This window comes from Thermobia domestica, chromosome 13 (genome assembly GCF_964235325.1).
Source record: "Thermobia domestica chromosome 13, izTheDome1.hap1.1, whole genome shotgun sequence".
Classification (NCBI taxonomy): domain Eukaryota; kingdom Metazoa; phylum Arthropoda; class Insecta; order Zygentoma; family Lepismatidae; genus Thermobia; species Thermobia domestica.
In genome coordinates, this window is record NC_137466.1 from 43,120,494 (window position 1) to 43,133,835 (window position 13,342).

General features: G+C 33.1%; 1 protein-coding gene across 7 annotated transcripts in view; it reads left to right on the plus strand.

Annotated features, from left to right (window-relative positions):
• The window catches only part of LOC145668121 (PMS1 protein homolog 1-like), a 174,384-nt gene that overhangs the window by 39,412 nt on the left and 121,630 nt on the right, over positions 1-13,342 (plus strand). For all 7 annotated transcript variants that reach the window (XR_014127973.1, XR_014127974.1, XM_081735667.1 and 4 more), the window contains 2 exons: positions 9,392-9,532; positions 12,174-12,998. Coding sequence is in view for 5 of the 7 variants with exons in the window: in XM_081735667.1 (XP_081591793.1) it covers positions 9,392-9,532; positions 12,174-12,998 (966 nt within the window). In the remaining 2 variants the exon portion in view is untranslated. The remainder of the gene's footprint in view (positions 1-9,391; positions 9,533-12,173; positions 12,999-13,342) is intronic.

Below are 13,342 nucleotides of genomic sequence, written 5' to 3' on the forward strand. Positions count from 1 at the left end.
GTGTGAGATAATTAAATATGGACAGTGTAGTATTTACTATGCGATAATTTTTTTTTATTATTCCGTCATTAAATGAACTTATAAACAATATTTGAAAGTGAACGTAATATAGTACAATAATTCCGTGTACAAGGTCACATTCAGTGGTTCAAGGGTTGATCATATCGTCGCTAGCCCCTAGTGTCAAAAGTAAGTACTAACCGTCATTCTTATGTCGATGTTCTTAGTGATTTAGTTTCCATGGAATTGACCTTTCTTTTCGAAATAAAACCTAGAAGGTATAATTCCCAGCCCATATGGATGTACAGTTAGGTTAAGTGACCCAAAATTAATATTTCCTGAAAATTACAACATTCTGCTTAGTCTAGAAATCGAAATATTTAAGTAAATAAACAATACGTAATTTCTTAACAGAAGTCGGGCGATATGATGCTAGTTCTTCGCTTTGAAATTATATTAAATGTTCATTTTTTTTTTTTTTTTTGTGGCTGCAGAATAATTTCATTGTTGTCAGAATTTCATAAACATTAAATATTATCGCAGATAATTCTATTTTTCCAGTGAACATACGTATGATTTTTTTTCTTTCTTAATAAAGCTACCAGGTATTACATAGTATTGTGTGTGTGGTGAAAGAGTCTTGAGTTCGAGTGAGGTTGTCGTGCAGTGATCGGAATGGGAAATGTTTGTAGTGACTATAGATTTTAAAGTATTATGATGAAATGTGTATATAGGCTGGGCGTAGATAGAGGAGACAGGGTGTTTGTAAAATATAGCGTCGTAGTAAATGAAAAAGATGATATGAATATTATATGAATATTAATATGAATATGAATATGAAGTATATGAATATTGTAGTAGATGAATATAGAAGATAGGACACCCATATAGTTAAATATATAGTAGCCCAGTGCATACTTCGCCACGTGTTGATATATATATATTGAATAGATACGTATAGCTACAAGCATCTCAGGTTCTGACCCCTGCACCGGAATATCACGCGGACCGGAGGGCGATATATAGTCGGACTATGGTAATACTTTGTAGTTTGATGTGTTATAGTAATTATCAACCATAGTAATATCATCTGATAGCATGGGTAGCATCATATAATCGCTGACTGGACATATTTAATAATCAATTATGCAAAAGACAAAATTAGCTGTAGAACGGGGCTGTAGTGAATTATATTTTTCGGTCGGTTTTAAAATAGAATATCCTGCTCCGTGAGATTTTTTTTCTTTCTTCAGTTACCTACTCGGGCTAGCTTACAATATTCATGAAGGCGACAGCTCTGACAGGGTTACAGAATCAAAACAATTAGTTATTGAAATTTATTTTACCGTACCCGGGCATCGACCCCTCCCCCCTTGAATATTTTCGTTCTCTTTTCTTAGTTTCCAAACTAGATAGTGATGGAAATTAATCGATGCCTCAGAATTTAGCGCATTCTGCGAAGGGGAGCTATCGGTGAAGTTTGGCAATAGAAATCACCGATCCAAAATTCAGTTTAATAATTTTTTTTTATTTTGGCAAATTCTCATTAGGGATATCTTAGCTATTACTCTAGTTTCGTTACTATTCTGGAATCTTTTAGTTTCTGAGAGGTCGGATGATTTTTTTTTTTCCTTTTGAAATTCTAAATTAGCGCCTTCTCTAACCTTCCGGAGGATTCCGGGATCTGCAAGGGTGTTGACCGGATACGGTGAGTGGTGGGATTTCCCTAAAGCCTTCGTCTTTCCGAAAATCCCATCGAGGACACAGACTTGTCTCAACTTTGCAGACATCTTTTTTCGGCTATTTATTTGGTAAGCCGAACCCTTTTTGGCATAAAAGAGAATATTTGGTTATAGTATGTTGTATACGTAAATTCGACCCCTTATCTTTCGTAGTTGTAGTGTTCTGTCTCCTCTCTTTTTACCTATACTCCTTCTACTTCTTCTCTAGAGTTTTTTTTTTTTAATTTTTCAACCTTCCCCCCCCCCCCCCAGATGTTGAACTTGTCGCTTACGATTTATTTAACGTACAACTCTGATCTGAAATTACCAGCTGAGACGTTGCAAGACACGATTCATGGATAAAGTAGATAATGATTGGGTCCTCCATCACATTTTGACCTATCGCCGAAATGAATAAAGACTTCGTATTTGACGACACTTTAATTACGTTCTTTCACCGTCGTCCTTTTAAGTTTTTTTTTTAATCCATTGGTCACTTTCCTTTCTGTTTTGGTTTTCGTTTATCTTGTAGTTAACCTGGGCCCAGAAATTGTATTTTAGGTTATCTAGTTATATCTTTAGGAATGTTCTGTGTTACGTGCCTGCCTCACAAAGTTTGTTTTTAAATTATTTAAGCACTAATTGAATATATGAAAGTTAAAATTTATAGACGCGCGGTATCAGATAAAAAATTCAATTCTTTTCTATATGTAATGTCGGAAGTCATTTGTTTTCCTGTACAATGTTTGCAACATTTTCTAAAATTATTGTTGGGGTTATTACTTAAAATGTGTGCGCGATTATTAAATATATATATATATAGAGAGAGATAAATGAATACGTCGAAATGTACATGTACTTAGTATGTGAATATGATTTTAAAGTAAAAGTATGATATTAAATGTATTATATGGATATATGTAAGAGCGCTCGTGTCTGTCCCCCCAAACGTGTATTGGTTGCTATAGTTTACCAGTAATTTTTCCGACGAATATAAGAATATAGATTTTGTCAAGAATACCGCCGTGCACTCAAGTAATTTTTCTTTTCTTCTGAATAGATGTAAATGATAACCTATGTAATTATTTAATGGCATGTATTGAGAAGTAACGGCAGGTCTAAACGTAACCCACATCATAATGAATATTATCCCTGAACTACCAACCTAAAACCATTGTGGAAAGTGTACCTTTAATCCTTCTCACCTGCATATGTATCCTGTGACTTGACCAGTGTTTTTTTTTTATCCTCAATTTAAACCATCATACTCCGTACACCTGTGGAAGATCGTTTTAAATCCGAACCATGTATACATATATACAAAAGTGACCCTGGATAAAGGAAAGGTCTCATGACGTGTCCCAGTGTTGAACAAATAACTTGAAATTATCCAATTAATAAGTTTGGAAATGGACTGACTAAGAGGAGAAGCATCCTCTGGCGGAAAGTGATTTTCAAAATCCCTAGATGGGTATAAACGTCGCAATGTGCGAGTGCAGATATAAACTGCTAAGAGTTACAAACTAAATATAGTTGATGAATGGTTTTATAAACCAATAGTCATATATATATATATATATATATATATATATATATATATATATATATATATAAACACAAACTAAGTTAAATGGAGCGAAATGTTTTTGGACACTACGAGTAGTGCGTGATTTGTGATTTGAACGCTCAGAATTATTAATATTTTATTGCTCAATGTGAGGTAGAGACTCATAAGTTCTAGTACACCTAAAAGTTTTTTTTTCTTTTCTTTCCTCTTTGTCCATATTTTTTTTTAAGTGAAATAAGTGTCTCCTTTGCGTATGTCGCAAATCATAATTTTGCTTTAGCATGCCTAAGATATGATACATGTAATTATTTTTTTTTCTTTCCATTTGTCAATATGATTGAACATATAAAGATTTACTAAAGTATAACTTTATGTATTCTATTGATATATAACCAAGAACTTGTGCTTTTAATATTTTCTTTATAATTATTTCTTTTTTTTTTCCACTATGGATGTAATAAATTATTTGTATCTTTGTAGTTAGTTGGTTTCCTTTAAACATATATACACTGTCCTGAGTGAGTGAGCGAGTGAATGCATGATAGATTTAATTTAAGTAATTTTAGTGATATCATTTGTCATATTAACATCTATAATATATGTGTCATGTTTTAATATATGTGTTAAGGTAAATAACCTAGGTCATGAAGGACCGCTACTAATGGTTTAAATCGGCTCTAGGAGTGAAACGAAAATAGCAGGATAAGCCTAAATACGACATCTTTCTTCCAGGAAGTTGAAACTCTTATTGATCCGATACATAAATTTATATTGAGTTTATAAGTTTGATTTTTTTTCTTTCTTGGCTAATTCATATGTGTGGTCGATCCTAGAGAACAGAGTTCAGATGCTGGATGGTTATCAATTACCGGTTGGAATAACATTACAAAAAAAAAAAAAATGATTTCGATTTTCTCGTTTCCGGGTCTAGATCTGGGCAACCCCACGATCGTGGTGCCTGGAGCTAGGTCTGGATGGTATGAGGGAACATGTGTCTATTCCGAAGCATTCCAAAATTGAGTAGTCGTTAATAACATTTAGAATGATTCGTCTTTCAACGACTTTCCCGACCTTTTACTATATTTCCAGAATTATCCAGTAATCTGTTTCTTAATAAAATACTCTATTTGTTTCTTTCTCTTTCTTTTCCTCCCCTTTTCCTACCTCCTTCTTTTACCCTTCTACTTTCTTCTCTTTCTTTTCTATTTCTGAATGAAAGAAAACGGAGTCATGACTGAGAGTAGTCGCTATTGGCGCGGTCAATAAGTTGTTTCGATGAGTTTTCTTCGGGAGTCCGATATGGGATAATTAACCATGAGATGAGTATGCATTAAGGGACGAACAATAATAAGAAAGTTTATTGAAATTTACTTTATTGGAAAATAATCAGGATTTCAATTAGTAGGTGATGTTTCGTAATCGCCCTCGTTAAAGAGAATTAATTTTAGCGACTCCTCTACATTGCTCTTCTTCGTTTACTATTTTTTTTTTATTTTTACCGTTTTCTTACAATTGGCTAACCGACCTGTTGCCCTGGAAACGGCGGTTTCTATGGCAACGGACAACGTTTTCTTTCATCCTCACTCCAAGCAGGCAATGTAGCCAGTCGAAAGGAAACAGAAAAAAGAAGAAAATACAGTAACCTAACAGAGAAGTACCAATTTGTGCCCATTGCCATTGAATTCAGTGGATCCTGGAGCAAAGAAGGTCTCAGAGTTATAAAGGAAGTAGGTAAACGCATCACTCAATTATCTGGTGATGATAGAGCAAGCACCTTCCTAATTCAGAGAATAAGTATGGCAGTGCAAAGAGGTAATGTAACCTCTATATTAGGAACCATACCACCAGGTAAAGAGCTAGAGGAGATTTTTCTTCTTTAAAACACCTTTCTTTATGTCATCTGATTTTTTTTTTTTTTTTTTTTTTATGCTAGAAGAAGAAATTTGATTTGTATATAAAGTTACCTCTACTATGTGATTTGCTTTAGGACTGTTCTGTTTATGTACATGTTATTTAAACTTAGTTAAGGAGATATTGTTTCAGATCAAACATGATTTTCCTTATGCATGTTCAACCAAAAACATTTATTTGTCCATTATTAACATTGTAACACACACCTGTACTACTTGATACTCAACAGAACTGTTATCAACATTTGAGCACATTAGCTTATTACAATGTAATGTCATTAAAGTGCATATATTATATCTTTTGAATATATTAATAAATTAGATAGAATTAAGCTACGGAATAAAACTAGAGAATCAATTTTAAAGTTACTGATTAGCATTGCTATATTGTTAATGCTATGATGATATTTTTGAGGATAGTAAATATACTAACAGTGCGCCTATACCTATACCTTCTTTCTTTCAGTCCATTGATTTTGTATGAAGAATTATTTTTCTGTTTTCTTTTGAAATGTACTGGAATTTTAATCAGGTGATTGTACCGATTTCTTCTTCAAGTTTAGTTAAATGTCCATTGCTTTTTCAAAAAGAATTTGCAGTTTTATATAAATTTAATATTACTTTAAATTGTTTTTCCGAAATGAATATTTACATTTTTATATAAATTTAATATTATTTTAAATTGCTTCACTGAAATGAATTGCATTTTTATATAGATGTAATTGTTTTTCCGAAATGAATTTATATTTTAAATAAATTTAATATTACTTTAAATTGCTTTGCCGAAGTGGATTTACATTTTTAATACAAATTAAATATTATTTTAAATTTAATAATTAAATATTAAAATTACATATAACATTTTTTTTTTTTTTTTTAATTTTCACGAAGTAAGGAGCATTTGAATAGATTTGAAGAAGAAATTAATATTAAATCATTAAAATTGTAGTTCATTTCTACGAAAGCAGAAACATAATACCCCGTGATTCAAATCAATGGGCTGAAAAACGAAGATTACGCATGTATTGAACACCATTAATGATTCAAAATAAAGTTATGTACAAAGAACTTGTATAACTTTAATGTTATTTCTTGTAACTTGACTTGTTACATAAAACTGTATACAAAGGTTTATAAGAAACCGAAGAAGAGGTACAAATGCAACAGGATACTTGGGACAAACGTACAGAAGAATGTGACCTATGTATACGCCAAGAGAAAAGTGAATCTTTGATCAATTCAACAATTAAACACCAACAAAATACAAATACAGTGGCAAGGAAAACCAGTGGTGATGGATAGGAGAAATTTTAATACCTGTATTAGAATGACAGCTGATTGCATATGAAAGAAAAATTTATTAGGGGACCACATCAAGGATGAAGACTTAACAAAGTGTGAAACATCTCATGTGGGATTGACAGGGGAATAGAATCCAAGCAATGGAAATCAGTAATGAACTTAACCATGCCTGTGTCCGAGGAACGGTTTTAAAATGTAGGTCATATGGTGTGAACATACACAAAGAGCTAAAGAAGAACGCTTATCTAAGAAATCCTTGTAGTACAAAGAAATATTTTTTTTTTTTTTTTAAGAAAAGGAAACAGTTGAGAGGATAAAGTATAAAAGGATATGGGAAGAAGTCTTTAAAGAGATCGTGTGTATATATACACACCCAGACTCGGTAGGATGCTACAATGGGATATTATGCATGATGATAGCGATTATTTGTAGCTTTGGCAATGGAAAAGGTCCCGGATTCGATCCCAGCCCCCGCCAAGTGAACTTTGTGGTGGACAAACACCGTGTGCGTGGGTTTTCTCGGGGTTTTCCCGTTTCCTCCCACTTTCTTCATTCCACCATTTCATTCATTACTCATCATCACCGTCTCCTTTAGCCTAACCGACATAACCATGGGACGTAACACTCAAATATTTCATTTCATTTTTTTTTCATTTTTTCGTTTCCGATTTAGATACACACGCTGTATACTATTTATATTTGAATATCACGTATGCGTTTGTTTTATTAATATTGAAAAGCATGTGCTATGACCTCAAGAAATTAGAACAGAGTTACAGAACAGTAATTTGGACCGAGTTCAAACGCGTTTTCTGACGTAATATTGTAAGAACAGTAAAATATTCAGAAACTGAATGTTGAGTCTAATAATTTGAACACGTCTGTACCTCTGTACAATAGTATAGGTTTTTCTTTTGTTTGTTACCTGAGTAAAATGGTTATTTACTGAAATACAGTTTAGGTGTGGACACTAATATCTTCATTTCTCTTAAGTACAAGGTTTCATCTGGATATGGCTTTCACTTTACATGTTGAATAGTCATTATATCGATTGCAGTAAATATTGTTCTGAATACATTGTGCTACTTCTTGTTTTACGCAATTTCTTTAATGCCTCCCAACATTGGATTAACATTATAATTTTGCCCTTCAGCAAAACTTACTAATTATTCCTCTTATTAGAATCACGCAATGGACTTACAAGAACGTCTGTCCGTTACTCCGCACGATAACTCATGAACGAAAGCTTTTTTTTTTTTTTTTTTTTTTACAATAGATAGATAGAGCCATTATATCGAGTCCATCCATTATCATCTTCACCAATAATGGCGACTTTAACGGTGTCTATCCATATTCTATTTTATCTTATTGAAACGTGGTACTACAGGTAACACATCGCACATTTATTTATTTATTTTATTTTATTTTATTTTATTTTTATTTTTATTTTTATTTTTGAAAAGCTCATGAATGAAGATCGAAAGATCGCTGTTATGCAATGTCATTTCATTTCATGAGAGCGAAGTCGGTCATTCGTACTTCATAACAAATATCGTAACGCCGTCAGGCCAGCGATGAGCTCGATGTAGAAATCTATCTTGTCAGACACTACCCTGCATCAGCGTTTCCACTAAAGATTAGGTTGAAGAACACATTAATCAAGACAGTTTCATTCTTTTTTTGGCATAGACTATCAAGTGTGCACTTCCGTCGACATCCCAAGATCATTTCGTGAATGGAAATCTACAAAGATTCGTGGAGGAGACATCAGGAAATTTTACAGGAATATCCGAAAAAGTGATTGCATGAATTCCAGTTACGTGCCATCCGAACCATGTACGTTAACGTTAACGTTGACTTTGGCGTATGACTGGATACCTTAACGCAAAATCTGGCGCTGCCGTATAGGGATAGAATGTCAAGACGACAAAGGGCTCCATGTGATGGTAACAAGTTGCATTGACTTTAGCCATTTTGTGCTCTGTGTAGAGGAAGTTCTTCATTATAGAAGTAACTACCAACAACCATAAAGACACGTGGAAAACTTTCAGAAAATTCACATATACGGTTAGAACGACCTATGGAATCATGTTTGATAGTAAACGACCCTATATATATATATATATATATATATATATATATATATATATCACAGATAAATCCATAATTTGTTCAAAATCATTATAAATTTTCAGTGATCCCGTGAAAGGTGGCGTTCGTAAGCTTTCAACTGTTCGTCGTCTTCTCCATAATGTGGGAGGACGCAAAATATAAACTCGAGTCTTTGTTTCTTTGCAAGTTATGCGATCTTGGGCAGTTACGCGATTTAATATCGCTAGGAACATTTTACTTCTTTCTCTCTCTCTCTCTCTCTTTTTTTTTTTTCCGCAATATCGAGGGAACGCCTGGACCTTTAATATGTAAGATCCCCATTATTGGAGGTCCCAGCAACAGCAGGCTTGCCCGTTTTGTTGTGATTGTATGCTGTGTTGATTCCTCATATTGATGCAGGGAAACCTTTTCTCATGCACTGTCGGCTATAACTATAACTAATATCGGAAAGGACACAAATTTAGCCCTCCCAAAAGGTCGCGACTTTAGAAGCTATAGGACTACTCACATACACTACAGCCATATGTCTTGTTAGTCAACACACAGCACTTTGTAATTATCGACGATGACACTCTAGTGTGTGCATATGTACTGCTGCCCAATGATCGAAGTTGTTACCATAAACGCGAAACGACTTTCTTTGTTTCAAAGTGATAGATAGTTTTATACTTTCGTATGTTTATTTAATTTAATAAGACTGGATATTCACACTTGAAACACAATTCTTTTCAGTGTTTTCACTTTTGGATTAATTTGACGTTTATTTTTACTTTTAACAGATTGTATCACAGCGTGTTGGCGATTACTTTGAAATACCACAAAGTAGGTATCCATTCATGATAGTATCCATTGGAGTTGAACCGAGTGATATGGATATTAATCTTGAGACAAATAAGTCAAAAGTTCTCATAAAATGTCAGGTAATAATCTTATTATTATTATTTCTCTCTTTTGTTTCTACCAACTGAGAGTCATGTTATTTCAACCGTTTCTCCCCGAGGTCAAACATTTGCCAATTATTTCTTCATTAGTAATCGGTGTTACTTCTTCTTCTCTTTAGTCAATGTCTTTCCAGTTTTCAGATCCAGTTTCTGTTCTTGGAGTTTTTTCTTAAGCGGTTCCCGTGTGTAGAATAATTGCTAATCTCTTTTTAGGAATACGGACGAAATCTCACGACCGAAACATCGCCGCCCACAATCTGGCCGGACCAATATCTCGCTTGGGCAAAATTTACCCAATGAATTTCTCAATATGCAATCCATATTACAAATATTATTATTATTATTATTATTATTATTATTATTATTATAAGAGACTTAAGTAACATGTTTATTTTAGAGATTAGAAGCGTAAAAATATTGACTGGTTTAAAATGAATGGACATGTACATATAAAATAAACACACAATCTCAGATCCTTGTATTTGATGTCTTGAGTGACTGCACTGAATAAAACAACCGTTAAACTTTAACATACGTGTTCAGGACTTCAATGCAAGTAAAACGTTTGTTTTGGACTTTGGTCGGAAACGCTTAATTATGGAGAAAGGACTAATTAAAGATAATTAGCGGGAATGGTTGTTCCTCTAATTAACTTTAATTAGCTCCGTGTCCTTAATTAAGCGTTTCCGATCAAAGCTGCAGATACACTTTTTCTTGTAATGAGGTCCTTAACACAAACGTGAAGTTTGTCGGTTGCCTAATTAGTGTCGTCACTATCAATTCTACTAATTAGCTTTAATTAGCCATATCTCAGTAATTAAGCGTTTCCGGTCAAAGTTCCAGATGAACGTTTTTCTTGTATTGTGGTCCTGAACACGTATGCGAAGTTTGTCGATTTAGGCGAGGCGAGATTCTGTGTCGTGAGATTTAGGACCGCGAAGTTTTGGCCAGGCGAGATTTTGAGACGCGAGGTTTTCAACGGCGATGTTCTAGTCAGGCGAAATATTGGCCTGTGAGGGTTTTGGCCAGGCGACATTTTGTATCTAAACTCTCTAATTACTGTTTCGAAATACTGAATTTAATTGCTTGGTGAATTTGAATTTAATATCCCGTTTCAACACTGAGACTGAGACAAAATCTACCGCTTGAAATAGAATAGTAACCATTACTCATAAGTTTTTATCGGAGGATAGATGATCGAAACCGAGACCACGTAAGGGGCACTGCTGGCTTAATTATGTGAGGAGTGTTCACCTTTCGTGTTAGGGCTCTTTGGTTTGATTCGAGTGAATTCATGGTGAACATAATTGTGTCCATGGGTTCTGTTGGTACTCTTGCTTTTTCTCGTCCATTTTCATTCTACGAATTTTTTTATAGTAATCTTTATCACTCATTATCCGTTTTTTTAATAAAAGAAACATAAAAGACATGATTGTGGAATGGTAAAGTAAAGATTTCATTTTTTTTTCGATACTACACGTGTTAATCACTTGGCCAAGAAGGGACATTTTAAATGGCTGCAAAGTAGAAAATACAGTAAAGGTAAAATAACTGAAAAATGTGCAAAAATTAAAATAACAATTCATGTGAATTGAAAATACAAAGGAACTATAATCAGTTGAAAATAATATTTTATTACAATGTTTTTAAATTATTAAAATTCAGCTATAACTCAGTCTTTCAGTAAAATTCAGCTATAACTCAGTCTTTCGGTCTTCTTTTATTATGATATTTTAAAACTTTTAACATTAAAGTTTAGTTTGGAAGTTTATTCAAGCACGTTCAGTCTTTAATCTTTTAGTCTTATTTTGTTACAACACAATTTGATTGAAATTAAAATCAACAAAATTTGTTACCAACTTACTAAAAAGGAACAAATATTGTATATATTTTTTATTTCTATTACAAACAATATAAATTTGATTACTTAAGGTTAATGAGATAAACAAAGCTGTATCATTACTGGATGATATACACCATTATTTATTTATTTCTTGTATATGAACAGAGGATTTATTTAAATTCAGAACCATCTAGTTTTAATTTTACATATTTAAGGAATTCTCTTGCACGTTTTTTCTTTTTTTCTTTTTTCTTTTTTTTAAATCGAGCTTTTAGTTTTCCATCTCCGAGTTGACCACATTATTTAACTAGATGTAATACATTTAACTATATATTAACTATTATTAACAAGGAAAATATACACTTTTATGAAATTCAGTTTATAATTCTCAATTAAAATAAAATTAATATATAATTAATTATGAATTATAGAGCTCATTCGTGGCTAAGCGGTTAGCGTACGCGCCTTTGGCATGGGAGGCCCGGGTTCGATTCCGGCGGGAGCTCATGTGGTTCGGATTCCACGTTAATCCGTAGGTCCACTTCTCATATAGCCTCGCTGCTGAACGGGACGTTGAACTCAAAATCAACTTAATTATGAATTATAAAAGTGTACTATCGTATATCTTATTTATAGTTTTTATTCCGTAAAAGAACAGAAATAATCAAAATTTGGATTACTTTTATAGATTCATTTGTTTAAGTAGGTTCGTAATCGTCACAAAGAATTAACAGTTATTTTTAGTTTGCCTTACTAATAAGTAATATTTTATTTCAGGATGTGGTCTTTACGAAGGTGGAGGGACTATTGCTTGAATATTACGGAACACGTTCATTGGACGTAGTTGAAAATAATGAGATAGCTACAGTATCTGAAAATGCAAATATTTTGCAGAACAAAAAACATGCTGTCTCGGAAAGCAATGAAAATGATTGCAAGATTGAAAGAGCAGTTAAAAGAATGAAAACAAGCGATGATTTTAATAAGCGTAGAGATGATGAAGTCAGAGTAGAAACTCCTATTAAAGTTGTAATTAATACAGCAAGTAATCCAGGTACCGTTAATAAATCGTGTAGAAGTGAAAATACAGTTAATAACGTTAGGGAGTTTTGTGTCAATGCTAGTGTGGAAAATACAATTAACAAGGTTAGGGAGTTTGACGTCAGTGCCAGTGTGGAAAATGCAGTTAACGACGTTAGGAAGTTTGGTGTTAATGCTAATATGGAAAATATTATTAATAGCAGTAGGTTCAGTATGAGTGCTAATATGAATGATTGTCAATCAATGGAATCTGAACCATCATATCCAAAAGTGTCAACCTTAAACAAGGAAAACAATCAAATACCTCCATTTCAGTGTAGTGAGTCTGTTATATCACCCCTTCAGAATTCTAGTCTTCAACAAGCAGTTGACAATTATAAAATCATAGAAGAACCCGTGGTGTGTACAAGTGGTCCGACACCCGTGGTAACAACGATTTCCACGTCTAAGTTAGTTTCCAGTGAAAGTAATAATGTGAAACCCCTTTCAAATGTCGAGAACTTATCAGCAGAGAATTGGAGTGTCGGAAAAGTAATGACTAAGGATGGAAAAGTGGTGAAAGTAAGTTTTCTTCTACTTCACAGTTTTTTTTTTTTTCTGCTAGTACTGTATCTGTTTTAAAGTGTATTAAGGTTTGTTCACAAACAACGTATCGAATGCTATGTAGGAGGTTACTAGAAATGTCTTAATTTTATTTCAGTGTAAGTTAATTACTGTCAAAACAAAGTATAAGTATTATTATTATTATTATTATTATTATTTTGTTTGTGAGTGCTGGTTTTGTTTATTTTTAACTCCTCCCCTTATTTTCGGAGTAAATTTTTCTGATTTTCATTTGCATTTAAACATTTCTGAACTACTTTTTTGCTAGGTTCACCTATTTAAATACTTCTTAGGTATGGAGG